The sequence below is a fragment of the Hemicordylus capensis genome, chromosome 2, assembly GCF_027244095.1.
Source record: "Hemicordylus capensis ecotype Gifberg chromosome 2, rHemCap1.1.pri, whole genome shotgun sequence".
In the NCBI taxonomy this organism is placed as follows: Eukaryota; Metazoa; Chordata; class Lepidosauria; order Squamata; family Cordylidae; genus Hemicordylus; species Hemicordylus capensis.
The window spans coordinates 302,066,271-302,086,159 of record NC_069658.1 but is presented as its reverse complement, the minus strand read 5'-3'; the positions used below and the strand labels follow the sequence as shown (position 1 = coordinate 302,086,159).

The 19,889-nt window shown below is 42.4% G+C and overlaps 1 protein-coding gene across 4 annotated transcripts in view; it reads right to left on the bottom strand.

The window, feature by feature from the left end:
• Positions 1-19,889, bottom strand: part of EEFSEC (eukaryotic elongation factor, selenocysteine-tRNA specific) — a 262,148-nt gene that overhangs the window by 183,875 nt on the left and 58,384 nt on the right. For all 4 annotated transcript variants that reach the window (XM_053292718.1, XM_053292715.1, XM_053292716.1 and 1 more), the window contains exon 2: positions 3,611-3,818. In XM_053292718.1, coding sequence (XP_053148693.1) covers positions 3,611-3,798 — 188 coding nt within the window. In that variant the 5' untranslated portion in view covers positions 3,799-3,818. The remainder of the gene's footprint in view (positions 1-3,610; positions 3,819-19,889) is intronic.

The following is a 19,889-nucleotide window of genomic DNA, read 5'->3' as shown; positions in this document are numbered from 1 at the left end:
AAGAACGAGGTCCACATTCAATAGACCCTGTCTCTGCATGTTATAAAACTGGTTTGATGCTACATTTTTTGGTTCCTGTGGTCGACATCACTAATGTTTTAGTAAGTAATCATTTCAATTCATTTGAAGTCCTTAAGTGCCTCTCTGTATTCAAGTGCAGCCCCCATACATTCATTAGAGCCTACATGCATTCAAAAAGACTGAGAATGGAGTCCTTTGTGTGGAGATGTATGCAGTTCACTGAAAGAGTTGAAACTGGCAGCTATAAGAACCACAGAATTGTAGGGTGAAAGGCCAACTACTCTTAACTTCCTGTACCATCTATTCCAGTCTTCAGATGCAAGAGCAGAGCCCCAGCAGGCAGCAGGATCATCAAGGGGTACACCTATGAGATAGAGCAAATCTAGTAAACGCATATGGCTTGTGCAAGGGAGCTAAGTCACATATTTTAGGGGAATGCATATCTGCCCAAAAGACTCAATCCAATCTTTTTTGGGCTGGGAGAGGGGAACCACTTGTGTAAGGCAATCTGTTATACCCTAGAGAAATATACAGCATATTTCCAAAGTACCTTAAAGTGATGCACAAATACAAAACTTTCAAGAAGGTAAAACCCAGCCCCACAAAAATTCTACCTTCAAAAGTTATTCATAGGGGGTAAGAAGCATAAAGGATAGTTTCTTGGTGCATAATATCAGATCCCCACAAAGCACAGCGGGGCTTAACAGCCAAAGTTGTTGCAGCCTCACCTGTTCTTGCCAATAGTTGTCAACAAAGCTGTTGCAGTAACCTCAACAGAACTGTTGGTGGGGCTGTACAGCTAGGCAGTCACTATACTGGTCTGTTTGGGGAAACCACCACAAACCTTCCCTACTGCCCTAATACACTATTACCATTTTCTTTAAACTACTGTTTAAGATTGCCTAAACTGAATTTGTACAGATGAAAATATGTGAAGATCACATCAAGACTGTTAGCTTTAGGGAGTGCAGAATATGCAGTGGTTCTGAAATTCATAATGGATGCAAAGCCCAAATATTGATGGGTGGAGGCCTGAGAGGAAAGGGAAGAGGAAAGGAGAAGGGAAACAGTCATATTCAGTACAGAAGCATTCCAACAACAGCAATTCACATTATTTCAAGTAAAATGCAATGCGACAAATTATGTCAATGCTAAACTATAAAGATAGAAAACATATGTGGGGGAAATTAGATTGTCTGACCCTCAGTTTTAAGAGTGGATGAAGAAAGATGAAGCATTCTAATTTATGAGCTCTTTGTCCACGCAATGCACTTCCAAAATATGCCAACAAGCCTGGTAACATGGCTTCTGGGAAATTATGGGGTTCCAAGAGACATAAGGACTTAGTAAAGAAGGAAGTGAAAGGACATTTAACAAGACATTAGTAACCTTGATGTATATTTACAGTTGGGCAAAACCTCTAGTCAGAAACCCAAAGATGAATTCCTCAGGTTATCTGAGTGTTGAAGGTGATGCAACATGTCTTTAGGATGGCCATTTTCTCTTGATTTATAATCTGTTCTCATATTTAACCCAGTGTCATGTAGTAGCAATATTCTCAATTCATATAAAAGCAAATTCTTTTCATTTTCTGGGGATAGCATTAGAGAGCGAGGATAAACTCAGTTGTAGATATTCAGTTTCACAAGCATAACTCACCTGAATATTCTGCTCAGCTGAACATCTGTTGCCATTATGTTCAAACACAACAGATGCATCACAGATGTACTATAAACCAAACTTTCTAACAAATAAACAACATTTCAGTTGACCGTTGTTCAATAATAATTTTGCTCAAGAGCACTCTCATGCTCCTTTTTATTGAGAATACACACTCTTTAACAATGCTGAAACCGGTGATATTATTTTACCTGCCTGAGTTTATAAACAAGAGCTATTAAATTCTTTATGGTGTAGTTGATGTCAATCAGAAATGAGGCTCAGTAATTTCAGGACTGCTCAGAGCAATGTTGCAGATATTTGCTTCACAAAAGTAATAGGAATAGGGAATCAAGCTACAAGACAGGCCAACAACAAAACTCAGTTCATTTACATTTGCTTGCCCTCCAACAACTATCTTGAAGGAGAGGTAAAAGTGATGGGATTTTGTCTCTATCAAATCTACAAGCAGAAATTTCACTCAGTGACCTTTATGGTACACTGATGAAAAGGAAACAGAGAAAAGAAAAACAGAGACTGATAAAACAGTAAGATATTTCAGATTGTTAAGCAGAGCAAAAAGACACTATCCTGCAATCATAGTAAAGCATGAGATCGTTTATGCAATCCAGTTTGGCTTTTTTTTTTGCTTTTTTTTTTTTTTTTTGGTCCTCTTATACTTGTCAAACAATTGGTTTTCAAAACAGATACTCTACTTCGGCTGCAACCCTTTGAAGTTGGGGGGAGGGGAATGAATATAGTAAGTGAAGAATGAGATACTTCACCATATCTTTCTTTATTGTGACCTTGCAAAAAACACTTAATATATCCATTCCGTTTGATACCTGTGGCCATGTCTTCAATAAGATCAGCTCCCTTCACAAGCAACTAGTAGCTGGACAGTGCATCTCTAGGTATTTTACACAAAAAGGAAGCTTCATGTTGAAGTATAGGTGCTGAAAGCACTAACAGAGCTGTGTGCCAGGACCACAGAAAATTAATTTGTAATCCTCTGCTTCTGGTAATAATACTGATAAAATAAATGTCTATTTAATATCTCTGCAGAAAAATTCACAATTCTACACCATTGTCTACAACTCCCAAAACACTTTAATTGCAACTACAGATGTTCAAAAAAAGAAAACAGGAGGTTGTTCTACTCAATCTCAGTTACAGGATAAATTCTGAAAGCAAGTGGCCTTTGAGATGTTTTTCAGATTAAACACCCAAGGCTTTCTGAAATGTGCAAGACCAGTGCTGCTGATGCAATTAACTTAATTATTCTAAGCAACAGCTTTCTTTATGATCAAGTCACTAGCTAAGAACCATTTTGCATATGTGGGATAACTCCCAGAATGATTCCTATGAAAGTATGCATGTGAGGAACTTTCAGTCAAACTGGTGACCTAAAGAACTTACATTGTTCTTTGAGCTCTGACTTGAACCCTTGATAGATTCAATTTGAGAACCTTCTTACAGATAATTGCATGGATGATTGATTCTGACAGTGCCCGCCCCGCCTCCCCTCCCACCACACAATATGTGTAAAGGTAAAGTGTGCCGTCGAGTCGGTTTCAACTTTTGGCAACCACAGAGCCCTGTGGTTGCCTTCGGTAGAATACAGGAGGGGTTTACCATTGCCTCCTCCTGTGCAGTATGAGATGATGCCTTTCAGCATCTTCCTATATTGTTGCTGCCCAATAGTCTGGGAAACATATCAGCAGGGATTCAAACCAGCAACCTCTGGCTTGATAATTAAGTCATTTCCCCACTGTGCCATAATGTGGCCCCTAATATGTGTACACCCACACAAATCATTCACAGAGTATTTCATAAGAACTTGCACTAAGACCAGATATGCAGTGGCATGGAACAAAGGGGTGAAAGCAATACAACATGCTATATAAAACAGCAAGGGCTGTTAACTCACTTAGTATTTTCCAAGGTTTTCTGCATTTTCTTCATCATTTTCTCAATGGCAGCCTGCCGTTTTCCCTCTGGAAGAAGGTCTATTTTGTTCAGAACCACTATCATTTTTTGGCAAGCAATCTGCCCAATCACCAAGCATTCTGCTGACTGAGTCTGCATCCCCTTTGTTATATCTATCACAAGCATCATCAGGTCAATGATCTGTGCACCTGAAAGAAGAACCTAGAATCAGTGACAGATTTGCAAAGATTAAGACTAAATCATATCTTTCTAAAATGTGCAGCTTCCAATACTACGCAAATCTATTACACCCAAAGAACACACGAGGTTTGAATGAAATAACATAGTGTGAACATTAAAAGCAAAATAATCTTGATATGCTAGGATAGTAGATAATTAGAACAAAAACAGGTATCAAAAACTCCTGGAAGTTTGCTCCATAGTGGTAATCTTAAATCAATAAATATACATCATCTTCTTTAGAATTGAGCCAGTCCCCTTTTTCACAGCAGCACTTTAATTTAAAATGAATTTAAACATTTTCTACATTTTATCTGTAAAGATTAAGTGCCACTCAAACGATTGGCAGCCCAAACTCTGAAAATATGCTATAAATGCTACAGTGCTCCATAATGATTTTAAAAAAAAAAAGCACTCTTGATTGGCAACTGGACAACAGTTCTGCCTATGTGTACCTCATACTGATGAGAAGTAAGGTAGCCAGGTAGCTACCTCAGGTGGTGGATTATTGGGGGGGGAGATCTCCCACACCCCTGCCACTGTGGCTACCTCCCTTACCTTACTTGGCAGCAGTGCACAAAGAGCCACTCCATTTCCCTCTGCTCTGAGGGGGTGGAGCAGACGAGCAAGTGTGGAGGAGAGGAGGAGAAAGTGGTGGGCTAGAGCATCTCCCTAGTGGCAGCAGTGGTGGCTGAACAGGCGAGGTGGCAGGCAAGGGTGGCATTTAGCACCTACCTCAGGCACCCAAAAGTCTTGGGCCGCATGCTTCTTCTTACTACATAAAATTCAAGTGTATAGCATTGTGTCAATAACATGGCTCTGAGAGTGATTATACCAGCCTCCAGCTCATTCAAGGACACTTCAAGCTTCCAATTACAGTGCCTCCACTTCTGTATTCTGGTGGCCAGAAGACAAAACCAGCACTGGCCACCAGCCATGGAGATTTTCCTAAAGAACTATGGTGACTAGATGAATCTGTTCTTCAACAAACTAAACCAATTCAAATAAATAAATACTACTTTGTTACAACGCAGACAATCAACCACTAGCTAAATAACAATGTGGCAATTCTTGTATTTCACAGGTAAAGATGCTGGCAAGCTTGCCAGGCCCAGAAACTAGCCTCAAAAGAAGGGGTCAACATTAGAAATACCCAAATTCTTTACCAGCTCAGATCAAAATCTAAAAGAATTTCGGGCTTACACATCAGCACCCTGACCCCAAAACCCTTCTCCCTTTCAACCTCATTTACTCATGGCAGTTGTAACATGATAAGCACAGCAAGAGGGAAGGAAAAAGATCTGTCTCTTCCTTCCTCCTTTTTCAACAGGCATCAGTCAGTGACTTGCTGCATAGGAGCCCATGGCCCTTGGGAAGCATTGTTTTCCCAAGGACTGTTGCCAAATTTCCCAAGGGCCCCTTGTGCCTGTGCAGCATGCTAGTGCCAAGCACCAGCCAGAATAGAGAGACCTCCCGCCTTCCCTCTCACCATAGAAAGAGTTGCCCCACAATTGCTGTAAGTGCATTTTAAAAGAGAAGGTGAAGGGTTGGGGGTTGGCTGGGCAATTTCTGAATTCAGATTGTCTTAGAAAATAAGCTGAGCTATTTTTCTAGTGGAAAAAATTTCTAGAGGAAATGGCTCAGCTTATCAGGAGAAAGGTTGCCCACCTCTAGTCAGAGGTTTATTCAGAAATTCTTCTGAAAGAAAGTAACACGTGCTCTTTTTGCTTGTACAAGTGCCTCTCCCAATTTTTGGTGAATCTCCCCTCCCTTGCAACTTCCATGTCCAGTTCCACAACCTTCTGGATTATCCTTCCAACCCTCAGGAAGCGTTTTGGTAGAAAACAGGAGATACAGTGGAAAGGAGGAGCAGGAATACCCTATTGAATGAATGGTCTCACACAGCTCTAGATTCAGCCCAATGTAATATATATTCCACTTGAGCCTGGATTCCCAGATACACCTGCTTGTGTAATGTGTGCAGTAGGATGCTGGACAAGATAGGCCTCCAGCCTGATCCAGCAAGGCTTTTCTTATGTTCTATACATTATTTTATGTATATTGGTCAGTACCCAGACTAAATTAGTCATAACCAAACACCATTGAAATCAATGAGACGTCAGTTGTGACTATCTGAAATCTCATTAATTTAAATGAGACTTAGACTTGACTAACTAAGACTAGATGCTACCCATTATACATAATGTAAAACATTACTAAAAGATAAAGTCCACATAATTTTAGTGGTTTTGATATGTTTTTAGTGATGCTAAACACATATGTCAAATATTCCCTTTTAGCTTCAAATTCTAGCCTTTCAGTAGAAATGATGTTATACAAAGCACTGCTTCCAACCCATCAGATATTGAGGGTGGTTTTGCATGTGTAATTTACAGGTTGACAGCACTTGTCTTCAGTGATGTATGTTGGTGCAAGCTTTTGACCAATAAGGCATGGCAATTCAAGGGGCCATACAGGTCATATTGCACTATCTGCTAATTTACATAAAAACAAGAAACTGTGACATGTTAAAATACACATATGAAGACACTCTATCTTGACTAAATGGAAGTAATATCTGAAGCTGCCAGTGTCATTCACAGATAGCAAATATCAGGATTTGAATGCTGAAAATCCACATAAACTGGTGGATTTATTAATTTCAAGTAGTTTATCTCAAATTTCACTTCTGCTTTGGGGAGGTGGGTCTGCAGGAGAAACTTGCCCATTTGTAAAAGGGGAGTAGTTACCTAACTTGCAGCATTTCTGAAGTTCAACTAAACCACTATTGTAGACCACATTAGAAATGCTATATGGATGGATCATATGCTTTGGATACTGCTTTTAAGTGAGTATTTAGTAATGATTTTTTTTAAAATGCTGCAGTATGTTTTATATTACTGTATTCACTAAGGATCTGCACTAAACTTAAGCAGGCAACCCTCAAAATAATAAATAAATAAATAAATAAATAAATAAATAGGAGGAGGAGGAGGAAGACAATGATGACATATACATATTCCAAAACCCACAACGTTTCTAAAAGACCGCTTTAATGCGTAAAAACATAAAACATATGCCCTGAGTTAGCAAATGTTTCAATGTAAGACGTCAGCTTCAGTGTTGTACACTAGTGGTTGAAGCATGCTCTGAAATACAATAGCTAAGTATCATGACTCAGCAAACTGACAGCAAAGAGCCAATCCTATTACTTTACCAATACCAACTAACCCTCTTAGAGTAACACAATAAGGAGGGGAGGTAGTGAAAATACATACCCTTGCTCAATGGCCAATGAATTTCATCGCTTCCCTCATTTCCTCTTTTACATTTTCTAGTGGGACAAATGTTTTACATTTTCTAGTGGGACAAAACTGTTCTATATATCTATTGCTTCCCTTAGCTCTCATTTTCTCACATCTGCCTCCACAGCCAAAATAGATATCTTTGTGCTTTACCTTGATTTTTCTCCTTAACATTCAAGGGAAAATTAAATTTAGAGAAGGGTACCTGGTACTTAAGATTCTATATGTGACTGATAGGTGTAATTGGGAGGCACAACAGATTTTGAAGAAACAAAGAATTACATTAGAAGTGAATGTAATTTGTACAGCCTCTACAACCTTGAAACAGAATTTAGTGAAGTCAAGACTGTATGATAACAAATGTGAAATGGAGGATTGTCAGCTTTGTGAGAACAATGAAGGATAGTGTCAAATAAAGAGGGTGGTATATAAAATGGTTTGTATGGAATGCCTGCAGTTTTATGTTGGGGAGACAGGCAGACCCTTGATAAGAAGATACAAGGGGCATTTGGCAGACATATAGCATAAAGATCAGGTAAAGCCACAGGGGCGTAACTACCCTTAGGCAAGGGGAGACAGTCGCCTTGGGGCCCCACTGCCTCAAGGGGCCCCCCAGAGGCAAATCACATGACTCCCCACCCACCTGTGTTGCACCCCCTATGAATTATGTTGAGTCTCTTGGAGATCGGCAGTAGCAGGGAGTAAAAAAACTAGATTCAATGTGAACTAGATAGTCACCATATTCATAATGGGGATGTGAGTGTGAGTGCACTATATATTGTGAAGTGTGTTTGTGTGTGTATATCAGTGAGGGGCCCATTTTAAAATCTTGTCTCTGGGCCCACTCCAACCTTGCTACACCTCTGTAAAGCCATGGGAAGTTTATGTTAGGGAGAAACATCAAGGTAAAGCACAAATGAAGATCAGTTAAGAACATAAGAACAGCCCTGCTGGATCAGGCCCAAGGCCCATCTAGTCCAGCATCCTGTTTCACACAGTGGCCCAACAGATGCCGCTGGAAGCCACAGGCAGGAGTTGAGGGCATGCCCTCTCTCCTGCTCTTACTCTCCTAAATCTGGTACTCAGAGGCATCCTGCCTTTGAGGTTGGAGGTGGCCTTTAGCCCTCCAACTAGTAGCCGCTGATAGACTTCTCCTCCATGAAGTTATCCAAAACCATCTTAAAGCCATCCAGGTTGTTAGCTGTCACCACATCTCATGGCAGAGAATTCCACAAGTTGATTATGTGTTGTGTGAAAAAGTACTTCTGTTTGTTGGTCCTAGATTTCCTAGCAATCAATTTCATAGGATGACCCCTGGTCCTAGTGTTATGTGAGAGGGAGAAGAATTTCTCTCTATCCACTTTCTCCACACCATGCATGATTTTATAGACCTCCCCGCAGTTGTCTGTTTTGTAAACTAAAAAAACCCCAGGTGTTGTAGCCTTGCCTCATAAGAAAGGTGCTCTAGGCCTTCTTCTGCATCATTTTGTTCTACAATGTCCTTTTTAGATGTGGTGACCAGAACTGTATGCAGTACTGCAGGTGTGGTTGCACCATAGTTTTGTATAAGGGCATTATAATATTAGCAGTTTTATTTTCAATCCCTTCCTAATGATCCCTAGCATGGAATTCACCTTTTTCACAGCTGCCGCACATTGAGTCGACACTTTCAATGAGCTGTCCACCACGACCCCAAGATCCCTCTCCTAGTCAGTCACCAACAGCTCAGATTCCATCAGTGTATATGCAAAGTTGGGGGTTTTCGTCCCAGTATGCATCACTTTATACTTTCCAACATTGAAGCGCATTTGCCATTTCGTCGCAGTTTGGAGAGATCATTTTGGAGCTCCTCACAATCCGTTTTGGATTTCACTACCTGAAAGAGTTTGGTATCATCTGAAAATTTGGCCACCTCGCTGCTTACCCCTGCTTCTAGATCATTTATGAATACATTAAAAAGCACCAGTCCCAGTTCAGATCCCTGGGGGATCCCACTTCTTACTTCCCTCCATTGTGAAAACACTATATTTATACCTACCCTCTGTTTCCTGTCTTTCAACCAGTTAGCAATCCACACATGTACTTGTCCCCTTATCCCATGACTGCTAAGTTTCCTCAGGAGTCTTTGAATTACCTGTAGGGATGTGCATAAAACCGGCTGGCCCAGTTCAGTTTGAGTCTGAACTGGACCCGGACCAGGCCAGTTTGGTCCAGCACCCCCTCAAAACCCATGCACCCCATTCACTCTGGTCGGGAGTGGGGTCGCTTTTTTAAAAAAGAAATTAAGCACTTACCCCCTTCATGGGATTTGTTCAAAGGCGGCGGGGGGGTGTCCGCGGAGGTTCCCCCTCCACCCACTGGCCTCCCTCATGTGCCTAAATGGTCATTTGGCTACTCTTTGGCCTTCCCCCAGGGTGCGGTGGCCATTTTGGAGGCCACCGCACCTGCACAATGGGCCTCTGCATGGCCTGGGATGGCCAATTAGGCGCATGAGGGAGGCTGGCAGGGGGAAGACTCTCCGCAGACCCCTTGCCACCCCGAACAACTCCCCCGGAAGGGATAAGTGCTAATTTCTTTTTAAAAATTCCAAAACTCCATTGGGGTTCTGTCCGAAGCCATTCAACGTTGAACCTGTTTGCACACCCCTAATTACCTGTACCAGTACCAATTAATTGCTTAATGTTGCTTTAGTAATTAGGGCATATAACCAGGCATCTACAAATCCACTTGCCAGCTCACCAGTGGTGAGTGTCCCCAGACCTCTGGCGAGTAAGATACCCAGCACCACATAGTTCACTTGCCCAAAGGTCTCATCTCCACTGCCATTTTTAGTCTACTTTCCTTTAGGAAAGTAAGCTTATGAGATCAACTGGCATTCTGATTGTGTGTCTGTGTGTGTTTGCCCCCCATCAACTTCATAATGCTTGGACCAATATGAACCATAGGGACACCTCTATGATGTAGCTTGTGATGATGCCATCCACCTCAATTCAAGATGGCAGACATGTGAACATTTAAGGCTGAAGTGGGCTAACTTTTTAGGATGGTAATTATCAATTAAGATTATAGTGAAAGGAAAGCAGGCAGATTAGTTCTTACCAGAATAACTTGTTGAGAATGTAAGAAACTGCAGGAATCCTCTCCAAGCAGTCGGAGAGGACTCCGACTGTTGTTAATTTTCTCCATCTCTCAGTGCAAGTAACAGAAGACCTGCTTCACTCCTAAGTTAAATTTGTTAAATAAAATAAATAAAATGATGATAAAAGTCCTCTGCCTATGTGCCAGAAAAGAATCTGAGGGAAGAATGGGGATTGGTGGCCATCACAAACAATGGCTGGCTAGTGAGCTAAGGCTAAATTTGTGGATCTTGCATATAACCAACAATCAATAGATTAGTAGCGTATACTTTCATTCATTCTATTGTAACTAATTACAAAGGCAAGGCACACATTGCTTTTTCTAGAGAAAACACTGATTGTGTTTATACTACAAATAGCCTAGTATGGTACTATTATTTTAATAGAATAAAATGTTTGTGTATCATTTTTTGACATTATGTAGTTTACAAACATCTTCCCCAGTTTTCTTTTTCCCTCCCCCCCACCCCACCTCTGAACCCAACCTTTCCTCCCCAAGCCAGCCTTTGTGCGCTGAACTGGCTGGGGGGCGGTAAGAAAAGAAAGGAGAAATAGAGGGAAACAGCAAGAGGGAGAAGGAGAGGAAGGAGAGAAGAGAATGAATATAATATTGGTGCAACCTTTGCACCAATAGAAGCGGGTAAATAAAAAATATTCTTATTCTAAGAAGAATTAAAGGAAGTTGTCCCATTGACCATTTATCTGGTTTATTTACTTTTATGAGGGCCCATTTTCATGTGCCGCTAACTCAAGCAGGTCATGCACCCATTCCTCAATCCTTGGGGAGTGGACCATTGCTGCAGTATTAATCTCTTGGCTACCAGTAAGCCAAAATTTAAGCAGTACCTTTTGCTTTTCAATCCCACTATTGAAAAATAGTGGGAGGAGATGTTTATTTAACAGATTAATCAATGAACCATTTAACTGGGAATGGGAAGTCCACAGCATCAGAGCTAACGACCCACCTGAAGCCTAAATTCAATCCTGAAGTCATTTGTTTGGCCCTGGGTGTTGTTATCACTCTTGGTTTCCCACATATAAAAGAGGAAACTCTTTTATATGTGCTCTGGCAGAGCTCTGGCAAACTCAAGAGAAAAAAGGATTGCCAACCAATTTGCAAGTTGGGGTTAAGTTGTGCCGTCGAGTCGGCGTCGACTCCTGGGGACCACAGAGCCATGTGGTTTTCTTTTGGTAGAATACAGGAGGGGTTTACCATTGCCATCTCCTGTGCAGTATGAGATGATGCCTTTCAGCATCTTCCTATATCGCTGCTGCCTGATATAGGTGTTTCCCATAGTATGGAAAACATACCAGCAGGAATTCGAACCAGCAACCTCTTGCTCCCTAGGCAAGTTACTTCCCCACTGTGGTGCTTCATAAATACTACTACTACTGTTCATACTTGCATTGTATCTTGGAGACTGACGAGTACAGGTGAACAGAATTAACTAGGGATGTTCACAGAACTAGCGCAGGGAAGTTCAAAGGCGGGGGATGACTTTAAGAGCAGGGGAGAATGCACTCATTGCTCCCGCTGCTTTCCCCTGGCCAGTGCTCCATTGTAAACTGGTCTGGTGGGACAGCAGCATACCTCCCTGCCCCCTCGTCGGACTGGAAGTGAGCGGAAGTACCTGGCGTACGTGCACACATCAGGCATGTGCACATGCACATCGTGCTTGCTCGTGCATCGGGTGCATATGCAATGGGCAGGAGGGATAAGTGCAACCTCCCCCACCCTTAAAATTATCCCCCAGCCTTCAAACCGGCAGAACTGCCCATCCTTCGAACCAGTTTGGAGGCCATAAAGGCCATAAATATGTAACATTTCAAGTCTGCAACTTCCCAGCTCAACTATATTATGAACATCCCCTATAAACCTATGAAACTGTCCGTTTCCTATGACCTCTCCCAATCTTCAAAACAAACCAAGCATATCCTCTATACTGCATATCAAGAGCAGTCACCTACAACACTGGGTGAAGTGTTCTCTTCAGCTGTCCCCCAAAGATGGAACTTCTTGCCTTGGAAACATGACAAAATGCAAACTTTTTTTGAAATGTCAGACAGACCTAATTAAACATATTATTTTACTGACCCTGCACTGCAAGAGCTTCTTAGATCAAACACTTAAGGATCAGCGATATAAGCCACCCACACTGTAAAGAATTCTCCTCCTCTTCCTCACGACGTTTCGGGGGGGGGGGGAATCCCTCCTCAACATCAGTATGCCATAAGCACAAAGTAGTGTAAACCTCTTCCAGACCCCCACATAAAATGCTAACTGAGCATAGAGGCACCTTTTAAAAGCAGTGATTCTCTTTATTTAGCAGGGGGAGAGCAACTGGCCTTATCCATCCCTGGCCCAGCATCCCTCCAGTGGCTGTTGCTGGTGTCTATCTTATGTTTATTTTTATTTATTTATTTCCAGATTGTGAGCCTTTTGGGGACAAGGAGCCATTTCATTTTGTTTGTTTGTTTATTTAATTTGATTTATTGCTATACCACCCTTCCAAAAATTGGCTCGGGTTTATATCTGTGTAAACTGCTTTAAAAGCAGTACATACATATTCATTGTACTGTATATAAAATCCCTTCCCAGGAACCACCCTGCCTTAAAAAAGAATTAACTACAGCTTTACAAGAGGAAACCTGGATCTCAGATGCAATCCTATCATCAATGCTGATCCTTGGCATATGTGAAATAAACTAAGAGAGTGAGCGCTACTTAGCATGGGAAGGGCAGCAAAGGAGAGGAAATTGATGGAGAATGGTTAAATGGAGCATTCCAAATGCACAGATGCTCAGCCTATGCATATCATGGTTTGGTATCACATGAATAAGCACAACGCTCATAAATTCCTTCCTCTTCCTCATCTCCTTGCATGCTCATTTCCAATTTCATTCCACACCATAACTTGCCCTTATATGCCCTTACATACAAACCAAAAAAACTATGGTTTGAGCTGACCCTGTCTATACCCTGGGCTTTTAGGCCATAAAAGCAAAGAAAGGGGATACCCCTGGTGGCGCAGTGGTAAAACTGCCGCCCTGTAACCAGAAGGTTACAAGTTTGATCCTGACCAGGGGCTCAAGGCTGACTCAGCCTTCCATCCTTCCGAGGTCAGTAAAATGAGTACCCAGAATGTTGGGGGCAATATGCTAAATCATTGTAAACCGCTTAGAGAGCTCCGGCTATAGAGCGGTATATAAATGTAAGTGCTATTGCTATTGCTATTGCTAATGCGCACACAGCTATCCACTTAATGCATGCTCAGTAGGTTACCTTGCTTTTTAAAGAATTTCTAAATGTTATAAGTATATGGCAACCTTCAGCCCACCTATATCCAGACATTCTGGGGAGAACATATTGCAGGGTATAAAGGTTGGTTTACATCCCCATCTGGGAGGCAGGGCTCATAGGGTGCCTAACCAAAAATAAAGTGTGTATAAACTCATTGCCTCAATGGAGAAAGTGGGCAAGTAGATAATCACACTACCAAACTTATGACAATAAAAGATTACTAAGATATATTTGAGATTTTCTGCTAGGATTGACTTAAATAACAAGGGGAATACAAAGATGAACCTATACAGCAGTACACTATTATGCATATAATCTCACTAGCAGAAGGTTTTTAATTCAGGTATGAAAACACTATCATAGCTGCAGAAGTAGGGACATCAGAAACAATAACAGGAATAAAACAAGTTGATGCTATCTCATCATAAACCTGCACAATTTGTAGAGAGAACATCTTCCAAAGACACTGTGGGGAAAAGGAATAAAAAGAGTAACTGAACTGTTTCAGTTTTTCAGAGGATATTGTTCCATACAGATAAAAAGTGATCTGAGACATGAGAAAGTTCTTCAGAAACCACCAAAGACAGACAAGTGGGACAAAATGAATCTGAATGAAGCAGACATGCAGAAGACTGATCTGCATACATGAAAGCATCACTGAACAAGAAAAAGATTACAATCTATTATGGATGCAGCAGCCATGGATCAGATAGAACCAATTACAAATTAGGAAATTTTTCTATAAAAAGGACACATTTTTCAACTACAGGAGGAAAAATGGGCTTTTCAACTCAAAAGCAGCTCGCCAGAGAAAAATTCCAAAACGAGGAGAAATGGAATTAAAACTTTTGACAAGAGGCAGCCATGATATACTTTTGTACAGATCAAGACAAAGGCCAGAGGCAAAGCTCTCTAAGACACATGCACCAAAAGAGAAAACATAGTTATCTTATACACCAATAATGTGGAAGAATGCACTCTTTTTTCAACCACATATATCATAAGCACAGTCTCTGCAAATTAAGCAGACTCTGCAAATGCCCAACTTTCCTTCCAATAAAGAACCAAGCAGTGCAACTAAACCAGCATGTATAACTATCATAGACAAGCTTTCAGCACTTTTCCGCTTTCTCTTCAGAAGAGAGAAGAAAACCTAGACAGAAGAAAAAATTATGGCACTGACTTTTAGATTATAAGTTAGTGAGGAGTAGGCAACTTGAAGTGGGTTTGGGCATTATCAGGGAGAACAGGAGGCATGACTGACTTGTGCTTCCAAGACTTCTTTGTAATGTCTGAAGTGCCCACAGTTCAGACCCAAAAAGAGGAGACAGCTTCTGCCTCCCAGATGTGTAAATTCTACTTTAGACAAAGAACACAGATAAGAAAATATGGACCACCTGTACTTCCTGTCCCACTCTCATTTCAAATTCATTAATTAAAATAGTCCACTATTCATTAAAAAAAGACAAAGAAAAGAATGCCACATCCACCCATGCCTCTCCCTGTACATTCATTTGGCTGAGAAAATGAGATTTTGTATTTGGCAAAGTCACAGCAAGGTGGACACATTAAAGGATGAGGGAAAGGTGAGAAAGGGTGGCTATGAGTGGGACAACCAGCTTTATATGAGTTCTGCTAGGCATCAGAATAACCCGAGAATAAAAATCTTACACACATCCTGTGCAACCTTGAAGCAAAAGTGTGAGGTCACAGGACAGAATCAGATAACTGAAATGTGTGTCATCACTGGTCATCTTTTCCAACACTGCAAGAAAGCAAAACTCTGTGCCTGTCCGTCCAGACTTTTCTGAGGACAGCAGACATGGAGATTCCACAATTCCACATTTTCCCAAGGCAGTTCCTCCTAATGTACGGCTCTGCTATAAACACAAATATCTGCATCTTGTCCTTCTTTAAGGAATCTCAGTCAGCTCCTCTCCTATTTACGGGCAGCATCTTAGGTTTTTTTCAAAAAATAAACACCCCTATGTCTCTCCACTACCCTCATACTTAATCTTCTTTTCTCTAAGCCAGCTCAACAGTTCCTCCAGCTTTCTCTCATATAGCCTGTCTGTTCCATGAAGTATATCATTTATTTACAATTTATATACAAATAAAAAAATGTGGTTCTTTTTCCCCCAAACTGTTATTTTCTTTAAAATATGGTGATCAAACCAAGACACCATAGTCTGCTGAGTCTTAATCCTGTAAATTCCTATAAATGTGATAAGACTATATAATGCTTTTGTTCATGCAACCCAAAATGGCATTTGCTTGGGGTGCGAGTCAGCACATTCAGAGGTGCACCTAGGTAATTTTGGAGCCTGGAACTAAAGGCCTCCCCTCCACTCTGACACAAGATAAGTTGCAATGCACTATTTTTTAACACAAGAACATGATACGGAAAAGCTGGAATTTTAAAAATTTAAATTTAAATTTACAAGAAATTCTGAATAAGATACTTCCCACTTACCTGCACATACCACATTTGAGATGGACAGTCCTTCCACTTAAATTAGATGCACAGCAGTAGGCCCGGGCTGGGTCTGCCCCCCCGCCATGCCCCCCGGCAGAGGCAGAAGTGGTTGCGCCGCCAGCCCGAGCCGGGCAGTCGAGTGTGCAACACTTGCAAGTCACATTGTGTAGGCACAGGGAAACAGCTTGCCTGTCCCAGGCCCGGCCAGGCCAAGCCTTGGCCCACTGCCTCAGCCAGAGGCAGGTGGCTGCGGGCTGGCCACAGACTGGCCTGCTCAGCCCTCAGCTGCCCTGGCCACGCACAACAGGAGATCGGTGGGTGGGTAGTGTTCCCTCTAACAGGGATTCCCAGATGTTGTTGATTACAACTCCCAGCATCCCCAGCTGCAAGGCCTTTGACTGGGGATGCTGAGAGTTGTAGTCAACAACATCTGGGAATCCCTGTTAGAAGGAACACTGCCCGTGGGCTGTGAGTCCTCAGAGTTTCATGCTCAGCCACCCCAGCAGGACATTTCGGGCCATTCCTCCCACCAGTGTGGAGCACTGAGCTTCTGCCCACAAGTCATAGGAACATAGGAAACTGCCATATACTGAGTGAGACCATTGGTCTATCTAGCTCACTATTGTCTTCACAGACTGGCAGCAGCTTCTCCAAGGTTGCAGGCAGCAATCTCTCTCAGCCCTATCTTGGAGATGCCAGGGAGGGAACTTGAAACCTTCTGCTCTTTCCAGAGCGGCTTCATCCCCTGAAGGGAATATCTTGCAGTGCTCACATATCAAGTCTCCCATTCAGATGCAACCAGGGCAGGCCCTGCTTAGCTATGGGGACAAGTCATGCTTGCTACCACAAGACCAGCTCTCCTCTCCTGTCCAGTCCAAAGGGTGCCTCTGAACACATTCTTACAGCTCAGTGTTCAAATGTTGACCCCTGCCCAACTTGATTTATTTAATCTGATAGTTGTATTATCAGAGAGGGTCTGGTAAATATCATAAATGCTTTGCTGAGGGAGGGAACGATAAGATCTTTTATTAGACCTTATTTGAAGAAACCTGCTTTGGATCCCACAGCTAATTACAGACCTGTCTCTAGTCTTCCTTGGTTAGGCAAGGTGATTGAGCGAGTGGTTGCTTCTCAGCTCCAGGCAGTTTTGCATGACATAGATTATTTAGATCCTTTCCAGACTGGCTTTCAGGTGGGCTATGGGGTTGAGACTGCCTTCGTCGGTGTGATAGATGATCTCCAGTTGGCAATCAACAGAGGGAGTGTGACCCTGCTGATCTTTTGGCTCTCTCAGTGGCTTTCGATACCACTAACAATGGTATCCTGTTGGGTCACCTAAAGGAAACTGGATTGGGTGGCACAGTTTTACAGTGGTTCCACTCCTACCTCTCTGGCAGATCCCAGATGGTGTCACTTGGAGACGATTGCTCTAAGAAATGAGAGCTAAAGTGTGGGGTTCCACAAGGCTCCATACTGTCTCCAATGCTTTTTAATATCTACACATGAAACTGCTGGGAAAGTTTTGGTCTGGGATGCTATCAATATGCTGATGACACCCAGATCTATTTCTCTATACCAACTTCATCAGGAAATGGCATGACCCCCACCCCTAAATGCCTGCCTGGAGGCGATATTGGGTGGGATGAGGAATTAGAGGCTGAGGTTGAATCCAAACAAGATAGAGGTACTGCCTGTAGGGGGTCGGGATCTGAGAGATGGTTTAGATCTGCCTGTTCTGGATGGGGTTACACTCCCCCTAGAAGATCAGGTTCGTAATCTAGGAGTGCTCCTGGATCCCAAACTCTCCCTGGTTTCCCAGGGTGAGGCTGTGGCCAGGAGTGCTTTTTATGAGCTACGGCTGATACGCCAGATACATCCATTCTTGGAGACTAGTGACCTTAAAACGGTGGTGCATATGCTGGTAACCTCTTGGCTTGATTGCTGTAATGAACTCTATGTGAGGCTGCCTTTGTACATAGTTCGGAAACTACAATTGGTACAGAATGCGGCAGCCAGATTGGTCTCTAGGTTACCAGAAGGGACCATATAACACTGATTCTAAAAGAACTGCACTGGCTGCCGATAGGGGTGTGTCCGAACCGGTCTGGAGGCCATTCTAAAGGCCTCCGAACTGCCGGACCGGTTCGGACCTGGCTGGTTTGGGTCCAGGTGGGGGGGTCTTCCTTTAAGGGCGGGAGGGCTTGCTTACCCCTGGGGCCTTACCAACTGGGGCCTTGGGCGCGCGCGCATGCGATAGGACGCCGGATGGAACTTCCGCCGGAGGCCCAGTCTACCCGCCGGGACGAGACCGGGTAGACCGGGCCTCCGGTGGAAGTTCCATCCGGCGTCCTATCGCGCGTGCGTGCGCGCCCAAGGCCCCAGTTGGGCCGGGACTTTGCCGAGGAGCTCTGTTCACGAGCTCCTCTCTTTTTTAGAAAACAATGTGGTGAGCACTCGGGGGGGCGGGGGAGAGGGAGGGGCGGGGGGGAGGGAGGGGGGCAGGACAGCGGCAGTATTTAACTTTTAGCCCTAATCCGCTCGGGGGGGCGGCTGGTTTCCAGTGCCCCAATTACACTGTAGAATATGGGCGCTGGAGGGGGCAAAGAGGTGGGAGGGGTAAGCAAGCCCTCCCTGCCCTAAAAGAAAGGCCCCCCTTCGGTGCCGGTCCGGACTGCTCCAGACCACGCACATCCCTAGCTGCCAATATGTTTCTGAACGAAATACAAAGTGCGAGATATTACCTATAAAGCCCTTAACGGCTTAGGCCTAGAGTATTTAAGAGATCGCCTTATCAGTAGTGAACCCTGTCGCCTATTAAGATCATCTGGAGAGATCCAATTACAGTTGCCACAAACCCGTTTGCTGGCGACTCAGGACCGGGCCTTTTCTGTGGCTGCCCCGGGGCTTTGGAACACGCTCCCTGCTGAAATAAGAGCATTTCCTTCTCTATTTGCTTTTAGGAAGACCCTAAAGACTTACCTGTTATCCCAGGCCTTCAACTGAGACTCAATTTTTTCAATTTTAAAGAGTTATTAAAATTTGGAATGTTTCAAAGAAGATTGGGAACCATTTTAACTTTACTTAAAGAATTTTTACTATAACTTTACTTAAAGAATTTTTCTAATATGGACCTTTCATCAGGGTTTGAAATATAGTAATAACAGCAGGTTGGGTTGGGTAAAATCTAGTAGCAATGTGGAGTATGTATGTTTTGAATTATTATAGCAATGGTTTATATGTATAGTTAATGTGAACCGCGCAGACAGGTAACTGGGAAGTCAATATTTACTTAAATAAATGAATGTAGTTGGATTGTAAAGTTATTGTAAAAGCCAATCAAATTTTAAAATGCAAAAAAAATTTTAAGTGTTATTAATGTGTTATCTATTATGATTTTATCTTTTTATTAATTTTAAATGTGTTATATTTTATGTTTTAATTCTGTACACTGCCTAGAGATTTTTATACTAGGTGTTATATTAACTAATTAACTAATTAAATGTGTAAAAGTCATCATTAAATTTCAATCCTACTCTTCATAGCATTTGCAGTTCTTCCCAGTCGTATACCCTTGGCAAAGGAGGAAGAGAATAAGCATGACTTATTAAAAATGTGTGCGTGTACCCTATGAAAATAAATAAATACTGCAAACCAGGTCTAGCCACCCATATTCTGAAACAGAGTTTAGGGGTGCCTCTAATTTTTTTTTAATTATTTATTTATTTTGCAGGCAGGGTGAACACCAGTCCTATCCCCCTGTTACATTCAGCAATCTCTGTACAGCGCACACATGTATATTTGTTCACACATTACATTCCACT